Raw genomic sequence first — 24805 nt, 5'->3', positions numbered from 1 at the left:
AAAGGGCGAACCCTCACAAAAAGACCAGACTTAATGGTCTGAGACTAGAGGAATCCCGGCGGTCATGGTCCCCAAACCTTCTGTTGCCCCAGGACAGGAACCATTCCCGAAGACAACTCATCAGACATGGAAGGGACTGGACAATGGGTTGGAGAGAGATGCTGACGAGAGTGAGCTACTTGTATCAGGTGGACACTTGAGACTGTGTTGGCATCTCCTGTCTGGAGGGGAGATAGGAGGGTAGAGAGGGTTAGAAACTGACAAAATCGTCACAAAAGGAGAGACTGGAAGGAGAGAGCGGGCAGACTCATTAGGGGGAGAGTAAGTGGGAGTATGGAGTAAGGTGTATATAAGCTTATATGTGACAGACTGACTTGATTTGTAAACTTTCACTTAAAGGACAATAAAAATTATTAAAAAAAAAAAAAAAAGGACGAACCAGTTCATGAGAGTGAGGAGGGTGGGTGGGGGAAATAGCATTCGGCAGGAAGACAAAGGCACTTCCATTGTTGCTGATGTTTTTATCCCCTCCTTTCCTTCTTATGGATCCGAAGCAACTGTAATAAATACAGACATTTGATAACTCTGGATTGTGGTTAAATGGGTATTCGTTCTTATTCCTTTTACTTCTTACAGTTTAAAAATTTTTTTAAAAATCAGACACTGTTCATTTTTCCCCTAGATTGTAAGGCTCCTGAGAACAGGGACCACACTTGTCTTACTGACCATTGATTTCACAGTGCCTGTCATGTAGTGGGGATTCAGTAATTGTATGTTGCATGAGGGAATGAATGCATTTCTTGTTTTCTAGTTTTCCTAAAGTATGAACACTTGATCTTGGAAAAAGTGTTATTGTTATGTTTATAAAAATAGAAATTCTCTGCACCTGGATCGTGTGTTTGGTATAGCTTCTGGTACAGCTGCTCCTTACAAAGCTGATGTTGCCGTTGAGATAATCAAATAGCAAAATCATAAATTATAATTCTGTTTATACTCTTCTAGCTGATAAAATAGTTTGTTTACTGAGAACCACTTGAGAACTATGATGACTGAAAAAAAAAAAGCGTTTTAAATACCTTAGATGCGAAAGGAAGACACCATACTGCTTTTACTAGGTAGCCGTTGCTACTAGTTATCTCCAGGTGATAAGGCTCCAGCTACCTTTTTATGTTTTTAGAATGGTTTTCCCAGTTAGCATGAGTAAGTTTTATAATTCAAAACAAATGATATAAAATAAATAAAATATAGGTGATTAAAGGAAAATCTCAAAATTCCAAATGGTTTTTACAAGGTGATTAAGTAAGGGATGATTTTCCTTTGTTTCGATTTCGTTTTCCCTAGTGCAGTTGTCATTTGTAATTAAAAAAAATTAAGTTTGATTTTGAACACTGCTGTCCATTTTACTCAGAAGTTAAATGAAAATATTTTTTATACAGTGTTTCTTTCAGGGGCATAGTTTATAGAAAGAAAAAAAAAATTGGGGTAAAATACAAATAGACCAACACAGGTTATAATAACTTTTTGTAAAGCATTTGAAGAAGTAAAACAGTGTTTAGTATATGACAGGTAACTTTTTGCTTTTTGGTGACCTAAAAATTTTTATATTACACGAATAATAAAAGCTTGTTTCAAAGTTCACCCCCAATTGTATTCCTCAAAGTTAACCACTATTAGCGTTTGATGTTAACATCCAGAACTTTTGCATACCTTTTGTTATTGTTGTTGTGTGCTGTTGAGTCAGTCCTGACGCATAGCGGTTCTATATGACAGGGTAGAACTGCCCCATAGGATTTTCTAGACTGTAATCTTTACAGAAGCAGATTGCTAGGTCTTTTCTCCTGAGGAGTGCTAGGTTTGGACTGACAACCTTTCTGTTAGCAGCTGAGCACTTAGCCGTTGTGCCAAGAGTGCTACTTAATGATCTTCATGTATGCATTTCCCACATTCGTTCCTCCCTCCCTCCTGTCCTTCCGTTTTTTTTGGGGTGCAGTCACACTTCATCAAATCTAAGTCAGATCAGGTTATGACTTGTTAGCCAAGTCTAGCTATACTGGCTTCTTGTAGTTCGAAAGCCATGGTACTTACCATGTCACTGCCCCAAGTGCCCTTCCTTCTGACATCTGCGTGGCAGAGGCAGCACTCCTCTCGGTCTCTCCTCAAGCAGCACCTTCTCAGCAAAGCCTTCCCTCACCAGTTTAAGTGGCAGGGCTCCACCGCCCACACCTCTTTCCTTGTTTATTTCTTGTAGCACTCATCACTGTCTAATATACCATGTCTTTTCCTTGTTATTTGTTGTTATCTCTCTCCTTCCACTAAAATATAGGCTCAGTGAACTAGGAATTTTTGTTCATTTTATTCACTGCTCCATTCTCAAAAGCTGGAGCAGTGCCCATAGGTGCTCAAGAAATACTTGTTGAATAAATGAACTTGTCTTTTTTCACTTATTATCTTCTGGACATTAAAACACATTTGTATATAAGATCCTACTTCGTCTTTTTTAGCCGCTACAATAATACTCCATTGTAAGAAAGATTCAGAATTTATAAAAATCATTCTTTCATCAGTGGATATTTATATTACACTTACATTGTTTGATTTTTAGCTGTATAAACAAGGCTGCTGTGACTATCCTTGTACATGCATCTTTGTGCGCCAGCGCGGTATTTTTTTTTTCCTCTCTCTTTTTTTGTTGTGTTTTAAGTGAAAGTTTACCGTTCAAGTCAGTTTCTCATACAAAAACTTATATACACACTGTTATGTGACCCTAGTTGCTCTCCCTATAATGTGACAGCACATTCCTCCTTTCCACCCTGTATTTCCCGTGTCCATTCAACTAGCTCCTGTCTGCCTCTGCTTTCTCATCTTGCCTCCAGACAGCAGGTGCCCACATAGTCTCATATGTCTGCATTCCTCACCAGTATCATTTTATGTCTTATAGTCCAGTCTAATCTTTGTCTAAGAGTTGGCTTCAGGAATGGTTTTAGTTTTGGGCTAACAGAGAGTATGGGGGCCATGTCCTCTGGGTCCCTCCAGTCTCAGACCATTAAGTCTGGTCTTTTTTACTAGAATTTGAGGTCTGCATCCCACTTTTCGCCTGTTCCATCAGGGATTCTCTGTTGTGTTCCCTGTCAGGGCAGTAATTGGTGGTAGCCAAGCACCATCTAGTTCTTCCGGTCTCAGGCTGATGTAGTCTCTGGTTTATGAGGCTCTTTCTGTCTCTTGGGCTCTTACTTTCCTTGTGCCTTTGGTGTTCTTCATGCTCCTTTGCTCCAGGTGGGTTGAGACCAATTGATGCATCTTAGATGGCCTCTTGTTAGCTTTTAAGACCCCAGACACTGCTCACCAAAGTGGGATGCAGAACGTTTTATTAATACACTTTGTTATGCCATTTGACCTAAATGTCCCCGGAAACCGTGGTCCCCAGACCCAGCCCCTGCTACTCTGTCCCTCGAAGTGTTTGGTTGTATTCAGGAAACTTCTTAGCTTTTGGTTTAGTCCAGTTGTGCTGACTTCCCCTGTATTGTGTGTTGACCTTCCTTTCACCTGAAATAATTCTTGTCTACTATCTAATTCGTGAATGTCCCTCTCCCTCCCTCCTCACCCTCGTAACCATCAAAGTTTTCTTCTGTGACCATTGCTGATTCCTGTGCATAGGATTACTTTACATGGAAGGTACCAAATAAAGCTCTATAAAGGTTTTATCGATTTACGCTCTCACCAGTAGTATAGAGAACGTTCGGAGTGTTTGTTTACCGACGTACTTTGCAACATAGCACATTGTAAGTCTTAACTTCTACTAACCTGATAGCAAAAAAAACTGACATCTGATTTTAAGTCGGTTACTGGTGTGGTTCAGGATCTCAGTCTGTTTATTAGCCTTCTGCTTATCTTAACCAGAAATCTCAGGGGTACTAACTTCAGTAAGAATTTATTTCTCAGTATGTGTATATTCTAAAATTGCTGATAAGATATTTGTGGTGGTAAGAATAAAGTTGCATCAAAACAGAAAACAGGGAAAAAGTAAAATTGCATCTGTATTTAATGACTGAAAACTACATTTTTTTATTGTGGTGTGTATATATATGTATATATGTAACAAAACTTTTGTCATTGCAGCGGTCTTCACATGTACAATTCACTGACATTAATTATGTTTGTCATGTTTTCCAAGCATTACCCTTAGCAGAGGCTCAGTGTCCCTTAAGCGATAAAGCCGCCCTTTCCTTAAAAAGGTAACCTAGTAACCTGTAAAAAGGGCATGGGGGCAGTATTTGACCTCCTCTTGTAGGGGGGAAGAGAATCAAGATCAACAGCCCAAGGCTGATTCTTTGAGGCAGAGGTCAGACATACCTCCTGCCTCTGCCATCTTTACCTTCTGACACCAACCATCCCTTCCACAGCACTCTACTTTTTTGCTGTGTTCCATAATTCATTGCAGTGGCCACACAGAACTCACAGACAGTACTCATGATTATGGGGTTTATTAAGGAAGTAACAGGTTACAGTTCAGGTTGAGGAACACTCAAGGTACAATTCTTGTATCAGGACAGCCTCTTCCCAGTGGGGCTCACAGGCCTCCTTGGCTCTGGGCCTCTGCCCTGCTCAGGCAAGTGTTACAAAGCTGTTTTAGCTCTGCCAATAATTGCCTGGAGGCACCTCACTCCACCAGTAAGCCTCCTGCCCAAAGGCACTCAACTTTCTCACCCTGTGGGCCAGGAAGCCCACTGTGCCATCTCCTGCAGGTCTCTGCTGCCGCCGTTTCTCTGCCACCGCTTCTGGCCATCTTGTGTTGCGCATGTGCTCTCTCTGTCTCGCTTGCTCTCTGTCTGTCTCTTGGTTCCAGGAGCTTCTCAGTGCAGAGATCCTTGATCCAAAGGACATTCTCTGCTCTTGGCTCTCCCTTCTGTGGTAGTGGTGGTGGGATCATCTATTTTGCAATTGGCTACCTTTTAAGCCTAGTGGTTGGCAAAACAGACCAATCCCCTTGGTGGGCCGCAATACCTTATTTGCACAGTCCTGCCTGATCACTTGGGTGGGAGTTAAAAGACCATGGCGAGGAAGATCACACAAAAATGATCCATCATGTCACATAAACACTAATAAACTTTGGTCTCTATGCTGAAACTGTACATTAAGTAAGTTTTTTGCATAAAATTTTTATTAGAAAATTTGAAAACTGAATACTGTCTAAGGTGGAAGTTTACACAGAATATTAGGTTCTCATTTAACAGTTTCTACACAGATTATTCAGTGATATTGCTTACATTTTTCACAGTGTGTCATTCTCATTTACTCTGTTCTGGTTGTACCATTTCCGGTACTCTAGCTTCCCTGCCCTCTTTTCTGCTCATCTTTGCTTTAGAAAAATTTCTGACCATTTAGCCCCCTATAGAAGATTTTTCTTAAACTCGTTACCAGAGGTGATATCCTTTATTTTATGAGCCAACCTGTTGCTTAGCTAACAGATAAACCTCAAGGGATAATTTCAGTTTAAGATTTCAAGCATATCTCAGAGTGATAGTCTTGGGGAGTCATCTAGTCTCAACCAGACTGCTAAGTCTGGACTTCTTTTTGCGTGTGTGTGTATTTTACATTTTTTTGTGTGTGTGTGCTTTAAGTCAAAGTTTACAAATCAAGTCGGTCTCATCCAAAAACTTTTATACAGCTTGATATGTACTCCTAGCTGCTCTCCCCCTAATGAGACCTATATCTACCCTGTATCCCCTGTGTCCATTCAGCCAGCTCCTGTCCCCCTCTGCCTTCTCATCTAGCCTCCAGACAGGAGCTGCCCATGTAGTCTCACGTGTCTACCTGAGCCAGTAAGCTCACTCCTCACCAGTATCATTTTCTGTCTTATAGTCCAGTCTAATCCCTGTCTGAAGAGTTGAGTTTGGGAATGGTTCCAGTCTTGGGCTAACAGAGAGTCTGGGGACTGTGACTTCTGCGGTCCCTTTAGTCTCAGTCAGACCATTAAGTTTGGTCTTTTTACAAGTCTGAACTTTTTAAGAAATTAAATTCTGTTCCGCATTTCTTTCCCAATCTATAAGAATCCATCTATCGTGGCCCTGATCAGAACAGTCAGTATTGGTAGCTGGGCACCATTTTAATTGTTCTGGTCTCAGGGTAGATGAGGCTGTGGTTCGTGTCAACTGTTAGTCCTGTAGACTACGTTCTTCTCTGAGTCCTTGATTTCCTTCTTTCTCTTTTGTTCCATACGAGTAGAGACCAATAGCCGTACCTTAGGTGGCTGCTTGGAAGCATTTAAGACCCCAGACGCTACACCACATTGGAATATAGAACCTACACTTTATGAACTATATTACGCCAGTTATCTGTGTTGTCCCATGAGACTATGGTCCTAAGTCTTCAAACCCAGAAAATTAATCTCGTGAGGTGTTTGGTTTTGTCTAAGAAGTATCTGGATCCGTGTCTCCTATGTGGTTTATTATATATATGGATATACATGTATGCACACACATAACTATATGCCCATAGATACTTCCATCTGTGTACACACATATGTACTGACATGTTCATACTTATATACTTACATGCCTATATACATATTTGTGTAACCACACACGTAGTTTTTGGTTGTTAACGTTATTGCAAAATTTTGTCATATCCTTTACCAAAGACATCCTTTTCTCTTGTGTACTTTTTAGTGACGTCTTTTACCTCGGTCATTCTGTGTGTGTACTTCATTTGATGTTATTTTTCCCATCACCCAAAATAACAAGTGTCTACTATCTTGGGAGTACTTTCTCCTCTTCCTCCCCGCCCCCATCCCTGGTAACCACCAGTGAGCATTGGTCTCTGTATACAGGCAGTCCCCAGGTTACAAATGAGATCCGTTCCTAAGTCTGTTTTTAAGTTGAATTTGTATGAAAGTCGGAACAGGTACATAAGGTTTTTATTTAGGGTCAGTCAAATGTTTGTCTTGTTGTTGTTGTTAGGTGCCTTCGAGTCGGTTGCGACCCATAGCGATCCTACGCACAACAGAACGAAACACTGCCCGGTCCTGTGCCATCCTTAAAATCCTTGTTATGCTTGAGCTCATTGTTGCAGCCACTGTGTCAGTCCACCTTGTTGAGGGTCTTCCTCTCTTCTGCTGACCCTGTGCTCTGCCAAGCATGATGTCCTTCTCCAGGGAGTGATCCCTCCTGACATTGTGTCCAAATATGTAAGACACAGTCTCGCCATCCCTGCTTCTAAGGAGCACTCTGGTTTTACTTATTCTAAGACAGATTTGTTTGTTCTTTTCACAGTCCATGGTATATTCAGTATTCTTCCCCAACACCACAATTCAAAGGCCTCAGTTCTTCTCCCGGCCTTCTTTATTCATTGTCCAGCTTTCACATGCGTGTGATGCAATTGAAAATACCATGGCTTGCCTCGGGCGCACCTTAGTCCTCAAGGTGACATCTTTGCTCTTCAATACTTTAAAGAGGCCCTTTGCAGCAGATTTACCTAACGCAATGCGTCTTTTGATTTCTTGACTGCTGCTTCCATGGCTGTTGATTGTGGATCCAAGTAAAATGAAATTCTTGACAACTTCAATCTTTTCTTCGTTTATCATGATGTTGCTCACTGGTCCAGTTGTGAGGATTTTTGTTTTCCTTATGTTGAGGTGCAATCCATACTGAAGGCTGTGGTCTTTGATCTTCATTAGTAAGTGCTTCAAGTCCCTTTCACTTTCAGCAAGTAAGGTTGTGTCATCTGCATAACGCAGGTTGTTAATGAGTCTTCCTCCAATCCTCATGCCCCGTTCTTCTTCATATAGTCCAGCTTCTTGTATTATTTGCTCAGCATACAGATTGAATAGGTATGGTAAAAAAATACCACTCTGACCCACACCTTTCCTGACTTTAAACCAATCAGTATCCCCTTGTTCTGTCCGAACAACCGCCTCTTGATCTATGTAAAGGTTCCTCACGAGCACAATTAAGTGTTCGGGAATTCCCGTTCTTTGTAATGTTATCCATAATTTGTTATGATCCACACAGCCGAATGCCTTGGCGTAGTCAATAAAACACAGGTAAACATTCTTCTGGTATTCTCTGCTTTCAGCCAGGATCCATCTGACACCAGCAATGAAATCCCTGGTTCCACGTCCTCTTCTGAAACTGTCCTAAATTTCTGGCAGTTTCCTGTTAGTATACTGCTACAGCCGTTTTTGAATGATCTTCACCAAAATTTTGCTTGCGTGTGATATTAATGATATTGTTCTATAATTTCCACATTCAGTTGGATCACCTTTCTTGGGAATAGGCATAAATATGGATCTCTTGCAGTCAGTTGGCCAGGAAGCTGTCTTCCGTATTTCTTGGCATAGACGAGTGAGCACCTCCTGCGCTGCATCTGTTTGTTGAAACATTCCAATTGATATTCCATCAATTCCTGGAGCCTTGTTTTTGGCCAGTGCCTTCAGAGCAGCTTGGACTTCTTCCTTCGGTGCCATCGGTTCCTGATCATATGCCACCTCTTGAAATGGTTGAACATCGACTAATTCTTTTTGGTATAATGACTCTATGTATACCTTCCATCTTCTTTTGATGCTTCCTTTGTTGTTATTATTTTCCCCATGGGATCCTTCATTATTGCAACTCAAGGCTTGAATTTTTTCTTTAGTTCCTTCAGCTTGAGAAATGCCAAGCATGTTCTTCCCTTTTGACTTTCCATTTCCAGCTCTTTGCACATGTCATTATAATACTTTGTCTTCTTGAGCCGCCCTTTGAAATCTTCTGTTCAGTTCTTTTACTTCGTCAATTCTTCCTTTAGCTTTAGCTAATCGACGTTCGAGAGCAAGTTTCAGAGCCTCCTCTGACATCCATCTTGGTCTTTTCTTTCTTTCCTGTCTTTTCAGTGACCTCTTGCTTTCTTCATGTATTATGTCCTTCCACAACTAGTCTGGTCCTCCGTCACTAGTGTTCTGCACATCAAATCTATTCTTCAGATGATTTCTAAATTCAGGTGGGATATACTCAAGGTCATATTTTGGCTCTTGTGGACTTGCTCTGATTTTCTTCAGTTTCAGCTTGAACTTGCATATGAGCAATTGATGGTCTGTTCCACAGTCGGCCCCTGGCCTTGTTCTGACTGATGATATTGAGCTTTTCCATCTGGCGAGGTCCATGTGTATAGTCGCCCTTTCTGTTGGTGAAAGAAGGTATTTGCAATGAAGAAGTCGTTGGTCTTGCAAAATTCTGTCGTTCTATCTCTGGCATTGTTTCTGTCACCAAGGCCGTATTTTCCAACCACTGATCCTTCTTCTTTGTTTCCAATTTTTGCATTCCAATCACCAGTAATTATCAATGCATCTGGATTGCATGTTAGATCAATTTCAGACTGTAGCAGCTGATAAAAATCTTCTATTTCTTCATCTTTGGCCCTAATGTCAGTCAAATGTTTGTCTTAGTATATAGTATATATTTTACCTTACTGTGCATATAAAGGAAACCCTGGTGCGTAGTGGTTAAGAGCTACAGCTGCTAACCAAAAGGTCGGCGGTTTGAATCCACCAGGCGTTCCTTGGAAACTCTATGGGGCAGTTCTACTCTGTCCTGTAGGGTCACTATGAGTTGAAATTGACTCAACAGCTATGGGTTTGGTTTTTTTATTTGGTTTATGCATATAAAACACTTAAGAAACACCTCCAAACCACACAGTGTTTTTGTGAACGTCACAAAGTAGTGCTTGCATTCATTATTACAAACTATTATATTTAACTAAAATCCGTAAGTCAGATGTTCATAACCCCAGGATTGACTGTATATATCTATTCTTGTCTTCTTATAAAAACGTGATCATACAGTATTTGTTCTTTTGTGGTTGACTTATTTCACTCAGCAGAATGTCCTCCAGATTCATCCACATTGTAAGATGTTTTGAGAACTCATCATTATTCTTGATGGTTGTGTAGTATTCCATTGTGTGTAGGTACCACATTTTGTTTATCCATTCATCCATTGATGAGCACTTAGGTTCTTTCCATCTTTTTGCTATTGTGAAGAATGCTGCAATGAGCATAGGTATTTATATGTCTATTCGAGTTATTGCTGTTTGATCACCAGGGTATGTACTTAGGAGTGGGATTGCTGAATCACAAAGTATTTCTCTTTCTAGCTTTTTGAGGAAGTACCATACCATTTTCCATAGCAGTTGTTCCATTTTACAATCCAACTAGCAGTGGATGATGTTTCCTTGGTTAAGAATTTTGATAATCTTAAAGTGAAGTTTTAATTTCACAGTACAGTTTATTGAAAATAAGAGCAAACCTTTTAGAATAATAGTTTAATCTCCTGTAAATCTAGTTACTATTGATGCTACATTTTTTCTAATGGGATCCTCTATGACAAATGAAGTATACGTTAATTTAGACTGCCTTGTCATCCTCAAACTAATGCTTGTTTCCTTGTTTAGATTAGTACTTGCTAGTTTATAATCGTGTTAGAGTTAGTTGCATTTCCATTGTTTTCAAATAATACAAGTCTGTTAAAAGCCAGGAAAAACGACATGTTTTTAGACCCAGCCATATAAATATGTATCTGGAAATAGTACTGCATTTTGTTTATGTTCCTGTAACCTTGATTTCTCGTGGATGAACAAGCTTGTTTAATGAACTCAACAAGCAGTTTACTGTGATTAAGAATATACCATGTTATTGTGGTCATGTTTTTTAAAAAGAGCTCTTATCAGAGATAAACAGTGAAATAGTGATATGATGTCTGGGATTTGCTTGTCAATAATCAAGAGTAGGGGTGGAGAGGGTGTAGAAGGGCAAAATTGACCATAAGTTGATGGTTTGACATTTTCTGTAATTAAAAGTTTTTAAAAATAGTTATACATTTGGTTGTATGGTTGTTTATTTGGTATGAGGTAGTTAAAAGCATAGGTTTGGGGTTTAAACAAACTTGAGTTTGAATACGGGCTCTGCCATCTACCAGCCTTAGAGTTTTAAGCAAGTTTTACTCTCTGAGCCTCAGTTTCCTAATCTATGAAGTTGACATAGTAACACCTGACTTGTAGGGTTGCAATAAGAATGAGTGATGATATATAAAACTCTTACACAGTACTGGATATACGTTTAAGTGCTTGCAGTCTCTGAAATTCTTCGGGAAATAGACAAACATAATTGCTGTGTTGGGGCTAATGGAAATGATAGGGTGGTTGTTAAAAATGTAATTAAATCTTTGTTGCTTGTGCCCGATATTATCATACTCACCCTACTTTGGCAACTCCTTGCCTGTGCCTCATTTTGCTTTGTCAGGAGAAGGAAGTAGGGTTGTACCCGATATCGCTGCCCCTTCAAGGAGAGTATCTGGAGGCAGAGATGTGAGTACTGAGGTTTCTGCCCCCCATCCCCAGATGTGTCTGAAGCATCTAGTGCAGGCCTGGCAGAGTAGGCCTGGCTCAGACCACCCAGATCTCTGGGTTCCCTATGGGGAAAGGAAAGGTCTCTTTGTTCCAAGACAGTTAGGGTTGGCTACTGGAGTTTTTTAGACTGATTATCTCTGGGAATTAATATTTTTCACTTCTTGGGCCTCAGCCCATATGGTGTTCTGTAAGTATTGGTTTATTTGCATTAAGCTGAATAAAATAAAGTTGAATGAGTAGTTAAAATGTATGACTTTTCTGGTCTTTCTAGCCTTAAGATTTCTATGTCTCTGTGATTTATGTAGTATCTTAGTTCTTGTCATTAATCTTCCCCTGGACTAGGAGATTCTCCACTCAGGAACCCTGGGTCCAAAGGACATGCTTTGCTCCCAGCACTGCTTTCTCGGTGATATGAGATTCTCCACTCTCTGCTTCCTTCCCTTTCCTTTTTATCCCTTGAGAGATAAAAGGTGGTGCAGGCCACACCCCTGGGAAGCTCCCTTTACATTGGATCAGGGATGTGGCTGGGTATAAGAGTGTTACAATCCCACCCTAATCCTCTTTAACATAAAATTACAGTCACAAAATAGAGAACAACCACACAGTACTGGGAACCATGGCCTAACCAAGTTGACATATATTTTGGGGGGACACAATTCAATGCATGACCATGAAGTGTAGTTTATAAACTCATTTCCATACATTAATCTTATTTGATGCGTTGACATGATAATCTAAAATGGAGGTTGGTTAAGTAAGGTTTCCTACAGATATTACAGACAAATGGTGATACTTTCTTAGAGCCCCGGTGGCACGGCGGTTAAGACCTGCAGCGAATTGCGGCTGCTAACCAAAAATGTCAACAGTTCGACTCCACCATACGCTCCTTGGAAACCCTATGGGGGCAGTTCTACTCTGTCCTGTAGGGTCACTATGAGTCAGAGTCAGTTCAACAGCAGCGTTTTTTTTTTTTCTTTTTTAATAACATTCAGTTTTTTCTAATTATGAATTAATACATGAGCATCGTTAGAAATTTAGAAAATACAGAAAAGTATAAAGAAAAAAAAGTCATCCAGAATTTTATATTTTGGTGAATTTCTTTGAAGTTTTTTATAAATAATGTATGCATGTATGCATGCCTTTAAATATATACCTTTTAATTATTTTTTACAAACATGAATCTTACTGTGTATACTTTGGATTCTGCTGTTTGCATTTAATATTACATCATGATTACTTTCCCATATAAGAGATCATTGTATAAGAATTGCTTTCAAATCAGATCTTTGGTCATATCCTAGCTTTATCACTTATAGTGCATGGTTTTGGGGTAGTCATTCTCCCTCTGAACTTGTTTCTTCATCCTTACTTACTTCATCCTTACTTACTTCATCCTTAACTTACTTCTAACTGCACTGGGCTGAGTGAAGATTAGGGATCATAAGTAAAGCACTTGGCACATAACCTGGCTCTTAGTGAGTGGCGAAAACTGGGTGTTGTAATGCTGTTATTATTGTTAAATATAGTCTTTAAAAACATATTTCTAGTGGCATTGTAAGAAAGGCCTGGTGATCTACTTCTGAAAAATTAGCTGTGGAAAGCCCTGTGGAACACAGTTCTGCTCTGACACACATGGGGTTGCCATGAGTCAAAATCAACTCAGTGTAACTGGTTTGGTTTTTAATTATCAAATGAAATTATGGTGTAAAGAAAACCATAAAGGAATATACTGCTTATGTGAAAAAACTGCAGTAAGGTGCAATTAAAACATTGTCACAAAGAAAAACAACCTAGAAACATACATTGTGGTGGACTAAATTAGTATAAAAAGTATTTAGCTGATTCCCATTCTGCTACAAAACATCTAAATGCTGACTAAATTAGAGAGAAAGCATACTTTTAAATTTTTAAATTTTATTGAAGTATATACAAACCAAAAATTACTCATTATATCCTACCCCGTCTGGAGCAAAGGAGAATGAAGAAAACCAAAGACACAAGGGAAAGATTAGTCCTAAGGACTAACGGACCACAACTACCACAGCCTGCACCAGACTGAGTCCAGCACAACTAGGGGGTGCCTGACTACCACCAGCGACTGCTCTGACAGGGATCACAATAGAGGATCCCAGACAGAGCTGGAGAAAGATGTAGAACAAAATTCAAACTCATAAAAAAAGACCAGACTTACTGGTCTGACAGAGACTGGAGAAGCCCTAAGAGTATTGCCCTTGACACCGTTTCAACTCAATACTGAAGTCATTCCTGAGGTTCACCCTTTCAGCCAAAGATTAGACAGGCCCATAAAACAAACAGTAATACACATAGCTCAACCATATATATGAGACTAAATGGGCATACCAGCCCAGGGGCAAGGACGAGAAGGCAGGAGAGGACAGGAGAGCTGGACAAAGGGAAATGGGGAACCCAAGATCAAAAAGGGGAGAGTTTTGACCCATTACGGGGTTGGGAACCAGTGTCACAAAATGATATATGTATTAATTGTTTAATGAGACACTGATTTGCTTTGCAAACCTTTATCTAAAGCACAACACACAAGTTACTCATTGTGAGAGTATACCTCAATGAATTTCCTCTTTATAAACAAACTCCTGCAACCAGCAATAAACATTGTTACCAACACCTTAAGACTCCTTAAGGCTTTCCACCCCCACTCCCCAACCAAGTGACTGGAAAGTTGTCTCTCCCTCCCAAGAGTAATCACCATTCTAACTTCTGTCAGCATAGATTATTTTTCCCTGCATTTTGAATTGATATACCTATGGTGAATAATATTTGGAAACCCTAGTGGTATAGTGGTTAAGAACTACCACTGCTAACCAAAAGGTCAGCAGTTCAAATCCACCAGGCACTCCTTGGAAACTGTATGGGGGCAGTTCTACCCTGTCCTATAGGGCTGCTATGAGTCGGAATCGACTCGACAGCAGTAGGTTTGTTTTGGTTTTGATTTTGGTTATATGGTGTATATGGAGTACCTGGTTGGTGCAAACTGTTGACATGTGCAACCACTAATGGAAAGGTTGGAGGTTCTAGTCCACCCAGAGGTACCTGGGAAGAACAGTCTGGCAGTTTACTCCCAAAAAAGCAGCTATTGAAAACCCTAGAGAGCACAGCACAGTCCTACTCTGGCACATATTAGGTCACCATGAGGAGTAATTGATTGACAGCAAGTGATTTGGTGTTATTGTGAGCATGGCTTATTTCACTCAGCATTTATGTCTGTGAGACCCATCCGTGTTGTTTCATGTTGTGGGAGTTTGCTCATTTTTTTGCTCTTTCTCTGCAGTCTTCCTCTGGAGGTTCTCATGTCCTAAGGTATCCATTGTATGTAGCTGTTAAGTTCTGTCTTGTGGATCTAGGATGTAGTAGCTATGTACTGTCTTTGGAAAATTGAAAAAGTAGTCATTCAAATAATTTCCGTAGGGCTAATTCTCCCACAGAACCCTGAAAAGGCTATGAGCCTTAGCCTTTCTGGTTTCTACCATCTAGCAGCTCGTCAGTGCCTTCCAATAGAGGACTTCTGTTATCTTGTTTTTCTAGTTGTTCTCTGTGGGAATGCTGATTTTCTGCAAGCTACTCCATCCCACTGGGGAGTAGAAGCCTATCACACTTGCTTTAAATGCATAGCTGGGCATCTAAGAAAATAAGGGAAATTCCCCGAGAGCCAAAAAAAGGGAAGAAAGAGCTGAAACCCCAGTGGTAAAAGAACCAGGGACCCAGGGCAGCTTGGAGGCATTGCAGAAACCAGCACCCTAGAGCCTTGGATTTTTTTTTTTTTTTAATCTGGTTACTTTTTTTTTTTTAATATTTTTTTAAAATAATTTTTATTGTGCTTTAAGTGAAAGTTTACAAATCAAGTCAGTCTCTCACACAAAAGCCCATATACACCTAGAGCCTTGGATTTTTTTTTTTTTTAATCTGGTTACTTTTTTTTTTTTTTTTTAATTTTTTTTTAAAATAATTTTTATTGTGCTTTAACTGAAAGTTTACAAATCAAGTCAGTCTCTCACACAAAAGTCCATATACACCTTGCTACACACTCCCAATTACTCTCCGCCTAATGAGACAGCCTGCTCTCTCCTTCCACTCTCCTTTTGTGTCTGTTTTGCCAGGTTCTAACCCCCTCTACCCTCTCATCTCCCCTCCAGGCAGGAGATGCCAACATAGTCTCAAGTGTCCACCTGATCCAAGAAGCTCACTCCTCCCCAGCATCCCTCTCCAACCCATTGTCCAGTCCAATCCATGTCTGAAGAGTTGAGCCTTGAATTTTTAACAGCAGCTGAGGCGGAACTGGAATCAAAGCCTGAGACCCAATCAGGAAAGGGAGTTGGAATTGAGTCCCCCTTTTCTTCAGCAACATGAGAACTCTCAAAGAGCTATATTCCTTGAATGAAAGGGTAGGCTAGGAAATTAAAACCTCCTAATGGCAATAAAATGTGTGTTTTAGCTCTGTGTGTTGTGTATTTGTGAGTGGAGTACAATTTATGATGTTTCTGCTGAAGATCTAATCCACAGGCCTCTCTTCTAACAAGCCTTTGGTGTTTACGTTTAGACTGCCTTTGATGTCCAGGAGATCCCAAATCTGGAAATAAAAACTGACCACACACACAAGGAAATAAGCTATTATGAAAGTCAGCAGAAACAATGAAGAGCAAACTTAGACCCTCAATATATTGTAAAATAGCTATCTTTAAAATTAAAAGAAACAAAGAATGGAATTAATAATGAGCAGTATGAATATAGATGCAGAAATCCTTAATAAAATACTAGCAAACTGAATCCAAAAGCATATTAAAAAGATTATACACAATGATCAAGTGGGGTTTATCCCAGGAATGCAAGGGTGGTTCAATATCAGAAAATCAATCAATGTAATACACTACATTAATGGAACAAAAGAAAAGAACTACATGATCATCTCAGTTATCACAAAAAAGGCATTTGACAAGATCTAACATCCTTTCGTGATTAAAACACTCAGCAAGCTAGGAATAGAAGGAAAACTCCTTGATATGGTAAGGGGCATTTGTGAAAAACCCACAGGTAAGACCGTACTCAATGGAGAAAGACTTGAGAGCTTTCCCCCTAAACTTAGGAACAAGGCAAGAATGCTCATTCTCACCACTGCTGTTCTGTATTATACTGGAAGTCCTCGCCAGAACAGTTAGGCAAGAAAAAGGTAAAAAAGATAGCCAAATTGGGAAGGAAGAAGTAAAACTGTCTTTTTTATCAGTGACGTGATCCTGTGTATAGAAAACCTCGAAGAATCCACCAGGAAACTAACAGAGCTAATAAATGAATTCAGCGGAGTGGCAGGATCCAAGGTCAATACACAGAAATCAGTTGGGCTTCTACTCATCAGCAGCAAGCATTCTGAGAAGGAGATTAAGGAAACAATTCCATTTATAATAACATCTAAAAGAATAAAATGCCTAAGAATAAATTTAACTATAAAAGTGAAAGACTTGTACACTGAAAACTATAAAACATTACTGAAAGAAATTAAAGAAGACTTAAATAAATGGAGTATATTCCATGTTCATAGATGGGAAGGCTTAATGTTGTTACGGTGTTGACACTACCCAAAGCATTTTATAGATTCAGTATAATCCCCACCAAAATTTCAACAGCCACCATTTGCAGAAATGGAAAAGCCAGTTCTCAAATTTATATGGAATTGAAAAGGACCCTGAATAGCAAAAGCAACCTTGAGAAAGCAGAACAAAGTAGGAGGATTTTCATATTTCTTGATTTCAAACATACTGTAAAGCTACAGTAATGAAAGCAGTGTGGAACTGGTATGAGGACAGCCATATAGACCAACGAAATAGAATTGAGGGTCAAGAAATTAACCCGTACATTATGGTCAGTTGATGTACCACAGGATTGCTAAGTCCATTCAGTGGTGAAAGAATTGTCTCTTTAATACATAGTGCTGAACAACTGAATTTCCACATGCAGAAGAATGAAGCTAGACACACCATTTATGAAAATTAACTGAAATTGGATCAGTGACATAAATTTAAGAATTAAAACCATAAAACTTTTAGAAGAAAAGAAAACATAAGGATAATGTTTTGTGGTCTAGTTTTTGACAGTGGACTCTGAAATATGACACCAGAAGCACAAGCAACAAAATAAATGGAACCTCATAAAAGTTAAACGTTTTTGTGCATCAAGGGACTTTATCAACAAAGTGAGGAGATAACCTACAGATTGGGATAAAATTTTAGGGAAAAATACTGGACAAGGGCTTAATATCCAGAATATATAAAGAACCCCCCTACAAATTAACAGTGAAAAGAGACAACCCAATCAAAAAATGGGCAAGGGACTTAAATGGACATTTCAGCAAAGAAGATATACAAATGGCGAACAGGCAAAAAGATGCTCAATATCATTAGTCTTTAGGGAAATGCAGATCAAAACCACAATGAGATACCACTTCACCCCACTAGGATGGCTATGATTTTAAAAAAAGGAAAACAACACGTTTTAGCAAGGATGTGAAGAAATTCGATCCCTTATCCATTGTTGGTGGGATTGTAAAATGGTGCAGCTGCTGTGGAAAACAGCTTGGCCGTTCCTCAAAAAATTAAACATAGAATTACCATGTTGTTGTTAGTTGCTGTTCAGTTGATTTCAACTCATGGCGACCCCATGTATGCAGAGTACAACTGCTTCATCCCATATCACCCAGCAATTCCACTCCTAGGTATATACCCGAAAGAATTGGAAGCAGGAACACAGTTGCTTGTACGCCAGTGTTCTTTGCGGCAGTATTCATTCACAGTAGTCAAAAAGTGGAAGTGACCCAAATGTCCATTAAAGTGTTGAAATGGCATACATTTTTTATATATATATTTTCTACAACACACTCACACATATACAAAAAAAAATAAACAAGAAACAAACACTAGCAAAAATGACTATGACAGATTTGAGGAAGAACCAAATGCAAGTTTAGAAAAGTATTTAGCAGAGTGCTTGGCAGTTGTTAGCTGCGGACTATTTAATAACTCTTAGCTTATTGCATACTTAATAAAATGCTCTAATTAGGCAAATATCAACATAAAACAATGATTTTAGAAGTATTTGCTAGTATTGTTCATTGGCCTTAATATTTATTGACATCAGTGGGGATTGGAATTACAGTTTTGAAATTTCAGACAGGTGGAATGGGTGTTAGCCTATGTGGGGCAGTTTTAGCAATCCTCAGAATTGTCCTGTAGCCAAAAGAGCTTGTTTCCACCTGACTAGTTCTTGGAATTCCTTTTGCATAAAGCTTTGTTCCTTGAAAATCCGTCATATATTACATCACTTTTAGGTATAAATGAACTATTTTAAATTTATCGTTGTTGAGAATGTGCACAGCAAAACATCCGTTTCTACATGTACAATTCAGTGACATTGATTACATTCTTCAAGTTGTGTGACCATTCTCACTGTCCTTTTCTGAGTTGTTTCTCCCCTATTAACAAACTCACCAGCCCTTAAAGTTCCTAAATGAACACTTAAAAAAAAAAAAAAATTTATAGATTAGAAAATCAGCATACAAGTATTGCCCTTCATCCTGGAATACGAGGAGCCAGGTACACACAAAGTGATAAGAAAGTTTATATAAATGATTGTAATCTTGGAGCAGTTTTGGCCACTCCCCTCCCTTCCCAGGTATGTTTTGAGTGCCTACTGGATGCCAGGTGTTGTAATGAGCAAGAAGGATGGCAGGATGACGAAAACATGGTTCCTTCTTCCCTGGAACTCACATTCACATTGCCCCCAGGACTTGTACAAATACATTGGAATGAATTGAATCCATTGTGTCCTTCCTTTTGCAAAACTGTTCATGGCTTATGGGTTTTTTATTTGTCTTTAGCTTTTGGAGAAAGATAAGATACCACAGGTATGTGTGTTATTTAGCATATGAAAATGTTGGCTGGCTAGTGGGAAACTAGATACCATAGTTTTTCAAGCAAATGAATACATTAATCAAAAGTTAGCTTCTGCGTATTACTAATTCCACTACTGCAAATCTTTTTTAGGATGATGTGCGGCATAAGGTTCATCTGAACACCTTTGGATTCTTCAAAGATGGGTACATGGTGGTTAATGTCACTCGCCTCTCAGTAAATGAGCCTGAAGGAGCCACAGACAAGGATGCAACTGTAAGTGTCTTTTAATAAGACTGAGAGGGTTACACTTTACTGTTGATTGAGTGAAAGCTTCACTCCCTAAAAAGTATCAGAATATGGAGAAAATTAAACTTGTGAGTATCAAAATATATATCAGGCATAAGATAGTTTTATTTTTAACACTTAAGTTGTAATTGTTGAATAATTCCAGTAATTAGTGATTTTACTTGAGCAGGAATCACCTTCTTAACAAAATGAATGCTAAGAAAACAGAAAGCCAGACCAAAAAAAAAAAGGACCTTTTCTGCTGTTTGAGCAAGAAAGGTATGGACACCAGGGCATTGTGTGACTACTTACTCTACTCTTCTTACCCCTGTTAGATTGGATTCAGCCTAGACCGTACAAAGAATGATGGATTTTCTTCTTATCTGGTAAGTATTAAGTGTACGACCTGATCATTCTTCAGTTTAGCCCAAGAGACTAAGTGGGAACAACTTGCTTCTTCCAGTGCCATTTTTTTGAGATGGTGACTGCTTTGGCTGCCAAGCATTTCTGAGCACCTACAGTTTTGTTTGCTGTTTAGAATGGAGATTGCACCGCTTACTTGTCTTGTTATTGAAAACTTTATGTTCTTGTTCTAGTGTTAATGAATAAGGTGATATGCAGTTGGTTCTTCCCTTCTCAGGATGAAGATGTCAATTACTGTGTTTTGAAGAAACAACCTGTTTCTGTCACTCTTCTAATCTTAGACATCTCCAGAAGTGAGTAAGTAATTCTAATGTTCTTTCTTTTCAATCCTAAAGTTAGGAGGAATTTGGTAGTTAAACTAACATTTATTGAGTGTCTGCCATGTGCCAAGTACTGTGCTGAGTGCCAGAAGTTATAAACAGGATGAGGAAGACAGAGCTTATAAATTAACCTTAAAGAGCTTATAAATTATCAGGGGAGACAGAACACCAATACAAATGATCACAGCGAAGTAGAGAAGTAGTAGGGAAGAAGCACCAATTAACTGTGAAAGGGAAGGCTTCAGATAAATGTTATTCTAACCAGTCTTCTAATGAACAGGCTTTGTCAGATTAAATAGAAAGGGAAAGGTATTCCAGTAAGAGGGAACAGCATATACAAAGGCAGAGTGGCATGAAATAGCATAGTATGTTTAATAAACTGAGTTAATTACTGGTAGAATAAAGTTGGAAGGCAGTATGGTAAGAAATAAGACTGGGTCCAAATAATGGGACAGTCTTACATGCCGGCCTAAGGACCATGGGCTTTTTTGGTAGTTTGGGAGCGTGATGGCCCTGGCCTGAGCTTGGCCCTCAGCCCTAGATGGTGATGAAGAGCATAGACTTAGGCTCCAGGCCAAGTTTGAAGTCTGCCTCTGCCACTCATCAGCTGTATGACTCGGCCTCACGGTCCCTACCTTCATAATAATACTTGCCTTATAAGATCGTTGTGAGGATTTCTGACAATTCAGCCTTTTTAAAACATTTGAACTTAAATGACTGATAATAGAGTTTTGTGTTTTCAAGTTCAGCACATTTCCATGTGGCCACTTCACAGGTACCCTGTGTGTCTTTTGGGGGCAGTTTTTAAAGGGCGTTGAGCTAGGGATGGCATGCTCAGACTTCCTCTTAAGGTAGACCACTGACAGCCTCAGACAGGATGGATTTCAGATGGATAGGATTGGAGATAGAAAGACTAATTAGGAAGTTTATAAATATTTCAAAAAAAAAAAGGAATGCCACAAAACCACTGTGGGTACTAACTCTGTAAATATTCTTCATGATAACCTCTGTTTACTGTCAAGAAAATTACTCTGTCAGCCTCTTGTGTCAGTTAGGATGCTTTTGATAGCAAGTAACAGAAGTCTTGACTGAGATTGCCTTAAATAGTGAAAACATTGATTGTCTCACCTACTGAAAGTCTGGAATTGGGGCAGGTGGGCTTCAGGTGAGAGACAGATCAGCAGTAGTTTGATGATATTAGGGACTCAGGTCCTTTTCATCTCCAGGCTCTGCCATCCTCAGGCTGGCTTCCCTAGCCATCTCCACGTGCCCTACTTCATTGTTCACATCCAGCCAATGGAGAGAGCGAAGAGTCCCAGTCAGGGAATAGAAGTGCTTCCCTTCAAGTTGAATGTGCCAGCTTAGGTCACTTGTCCACTCAGGGATGGACACGATCACCGGCCCAGATGCATAAATAAACACAATTGAAGTCCGTTAAGAAAGGGGATATTAAAAAAAGTGCCCACTGCCCTGTTCATGCTCCCACAGATTTCACTTTAACATCTTACTGGATTTTTTACCTTTTGTTCTTTTTCCCTTATGTAATAATTTTTGACCATATTAAGGATGTGTAGGGGGGATATATGTACAGCAGAATAGTGTGGTTGCCAAGAGCTTCAGCATTAGAGTGAGACTGTCTGAGTTCTAGCCCTGCTTCCTAGTTGGGTACCCTTAGGCAAGTTAATTAACCCTTCTGAGCTTCAGATGCAGTATCTATAAAATATATGTAATAGAATCTATATGGTAATATTCTAAGGACTACATGAAGTGATGTATTTAGACCTTGACACGCTGCCTGGCACACATCACTTAATAACTGGCAATAAGCACTGCTCTGAAGTTTTTTTCTTTTATTTCATTGTAGAGTAAGAATAAAGTCTCCACCAGAAGCTGGTACCCAGTTACCAAAGATCATCTTCAGCAAGGATGAGAAAGTCCTTGATCAGAGCCAGGAGCCTGGTGGTAACCCAGTTTCCGCAGGCAACCAGACTCAGAAGAATCAAGGTAAACTCTAAGATTGAAACTAACATTTTTTGACTACCCTGCTTTGTAGATCCTTTTCTGTTACTAAGTAAAAACATACTTAATCCACTGTGGCCTTAGCATTATTTTATTTTGGAGGTTATACAGAAAATGTATAACCACTGTTATGGATTGAATTGTGTCCCCCAAAATAGGTGTCTACTTGACTGGGCCATGATTCCCAGTGTTTCGTGGTTATCCTCCATTTTGTGATCTAATGTGATTTCCCTATGTGATATAAACCCTATTTTCTGCCTATGGTTAATGAGGCAAGATTAGGCAATGTTAAAGAGGATTAAGGTGGGATGCAACATTTTTACTCAGGTAACATCCCTGATCCATGTAAAGGGAGTTTCCCTGGAGTATGGCCTGCATCATCTTTTGTCTTGCAAGAGATAAAAGGAGAGAGAAACTAGAAGAGAGATAAGGACCTCATGCCACCAAGAATGAAGAACCAGGAGGGGAGCGCGTCCTTTGGACTCAGGATCCCTGTGCTGAGATGCTCTTAGATCAATTGATGGCAAGGATCTTTCCCCAGAGCTGACAGAGAAAGCCTTCCCATGGAGCTGGCACTCTGAATTCGGACTTCTAGCCTCCTAGACTATGAGTGAATAAATTTCTCTTTGTTAAAGCCATCCACTTTTGGTATTTCAGTTATAGCAGCAATAGATGACTAAGACAACCACTAAAAAAAGAATGTAGAAACTATAGAAAAGAAGAAAAAAGGTCAGTTCTCCTTAGTCACAGTGTTAGAATTTTGGTAATTGGTTTCCTTCCAATCTTGTTTCTGAAGTCTAGAGCATTTGCTTTTTGAAATTCATAGTCATGTTTTTAATTTTATATGTATCCCTGTTCACTTACTCATCATCATAGTCACTATGAGTCGGAATCGCCTCGATGGCAATGGATTGGGTTCACTTAACTTTAACGTGTTTCATACCTATACAGCATCCCGTTAAATGGATGCCATCCTTCAGGAGATACATTTCATTTTTATTTTGTTATAAATAAATATTGTGGCATTGAATTTGTTTATTCATATACCTTTTCTCATATATATAACTCTCTTTAGGGTAGGTTTCAGAATTGTAATTTCTGATTCAAAGGCTGTAAATACTTTTGAGAATCTTGATACACATTGTCAGATTCTTTTCCAAATGATTTGTGTTAATTTATACTTCTGTCAGAAATACATGGGAGTGGTGCGCACATTACCATGTCCAACCAATACTGGGTATTTTCCTTGTAAAGAAATCCTAAATTGAAAGGCAAAAGAGGTATTATTGTTTTTGGTTCTATTATTGTTTTCTCTTATTACTGAGCTGTACTTTTTTTCTATATTTTGATTAACCAGTTTATATTTATTTCCTGTTTTATTAACTGTCAGGTTCTTCTAATGATTTATATGAGCTCTTTAGTATTGTTTATACATTTTCTTCTCAGTTTGTCAAAATTTAGTCCAAATTAAAAGACATACAGAAATAATAAATTTGTTTGATGGTGTAATCTTAATGTTGGTGCACCATCTCGTTCTTATCTGGTTCCTCACACTCACATAACCATTACCTGGGCAAAAAAATGTTCTTTTCTTCCTTTTTATTCTGAAACTCTCTCCCTTCCTGCAGGGAGCCTGAAATCTTATCTTCCTCATGGAGAATATCTTAACTAAAAACAAGGCACAGATGTCTTCTCTGTTCCCTGAAGGAACCCATTAGCAATCTTAACACACCTTGCTGTGGGAAAAAAAAAGTATGCATCATGCCAATATAGTTTGCTGTTTAATTTTTCCATGTGTGTAAATAAATCTTATATATTATGCTTTTTAAAAACAATTATTTTTTCAAACATAATTTCTTAGAAAATAAGGGAAGTCACTCCATGTGGCATCTCCAGCAAGAACATATACTAGGAGTGTTCAGAGATGAGTCCCCCTGTTAGTGCCGACTGCTCATTTATTAGATAGTATTTATCATATACCAAGTCCTGATTTGGCGCTGCTGTGGCTCACGAATTCTATTTTGGGACCTGAGGGGATGGCAGTCCACAAGATAGCTTATAGCCTCACCTTTTGTTGTTTGTTTGTTTTATTTATTTGATATTAGACAAGCTGGAGGCTCATAAAATGAGGCAATAATACCTTTTAAATGTTTCTGTTTTTAGACAGTGGAAAGTCTAAAAGAAGTACGGTGAATTCAAAGGTAAGAACTAACCACCTGCTTATGCCCAGCTTTTCTGGGTGTGCGTGTGTATATGCATGTGCGCACGTGGGTATACATACACATACATGCCTAGTCTACAGGGTGTTGCCTTCTATTTAGAGAGATAAGGTTGGCACATTGGAACAATTTCCGAGTAAAACTGAGTGCTAGGTTGTGCAGCACTTACGTGACAGATGGTCAGATAGTGAGGGGAGAGGGAAGCTGAGTCTTCTCAAGAGCCCTCTGGAAGAAGGTGTCACCACGGTGA

The 24805-nt window shown here is 39.2% G+C and overlaps 1 protein-coding gene across 5 annotated transcripts in view; it reads left to right on the top strand.

The window, feature by feature from the left end:
* Positions 1–24805, top strand: part of GPR107 (G protein-coupled receptor 107) — a 117991-nt gene that overhangs the window by 26760 nt on the left and 66426 nt on the right. For 4 of the 5 annotated variants that reach the window (XR_002784998.2, XM_010587561.3, XM_003407418.4 and 1 more), the window contains exons 2-6: positions 19440–19562; positions 19910–19960; positions 20215–20294; positions 22182–22321; positions 24500–24537. Coding sequence is in view for 4 of the 5 variants with exons in the window: in XM_010587561.3 (XP_010585863.1) it covers positions 19440–19562; positions 19910–19960; positions 20215–20294; positions 22182–22321; positions 24500–24537 (432 nt within the window). In the remaining variant the exon portion in view is untranslated. Of the gene's footprint in view, positions 1–15545; positions 15795–19439; positions 19563–19909; positions 19961–20214; positions 20295–22181; positions 22322–24499; positions 24538–24805 lie in introns of all 5 variants that reach the window. The other variant, XM_064291329.1, reaches the window with a different exon arrangement.

The sequence above is a fragment of the Loxodonta africana genome, chromosome 9 (genome assembly GCF_030014295.1).
Source record: "Loxodonta africana isolate mLoxAfr1 chromosome 9, mLoxAfr1.hap2, whole genome shotgun sequence".
Classification (NCBI taxonomy): Eukaryota; Metazoa; Chordata; class Mammalia; order Proboscidea; family Elephantidae; genus Loxodonta; species Loxodonta africana.
This window is presented reverse-complemented; position numbering and strand designations above follow the sequence as displayed.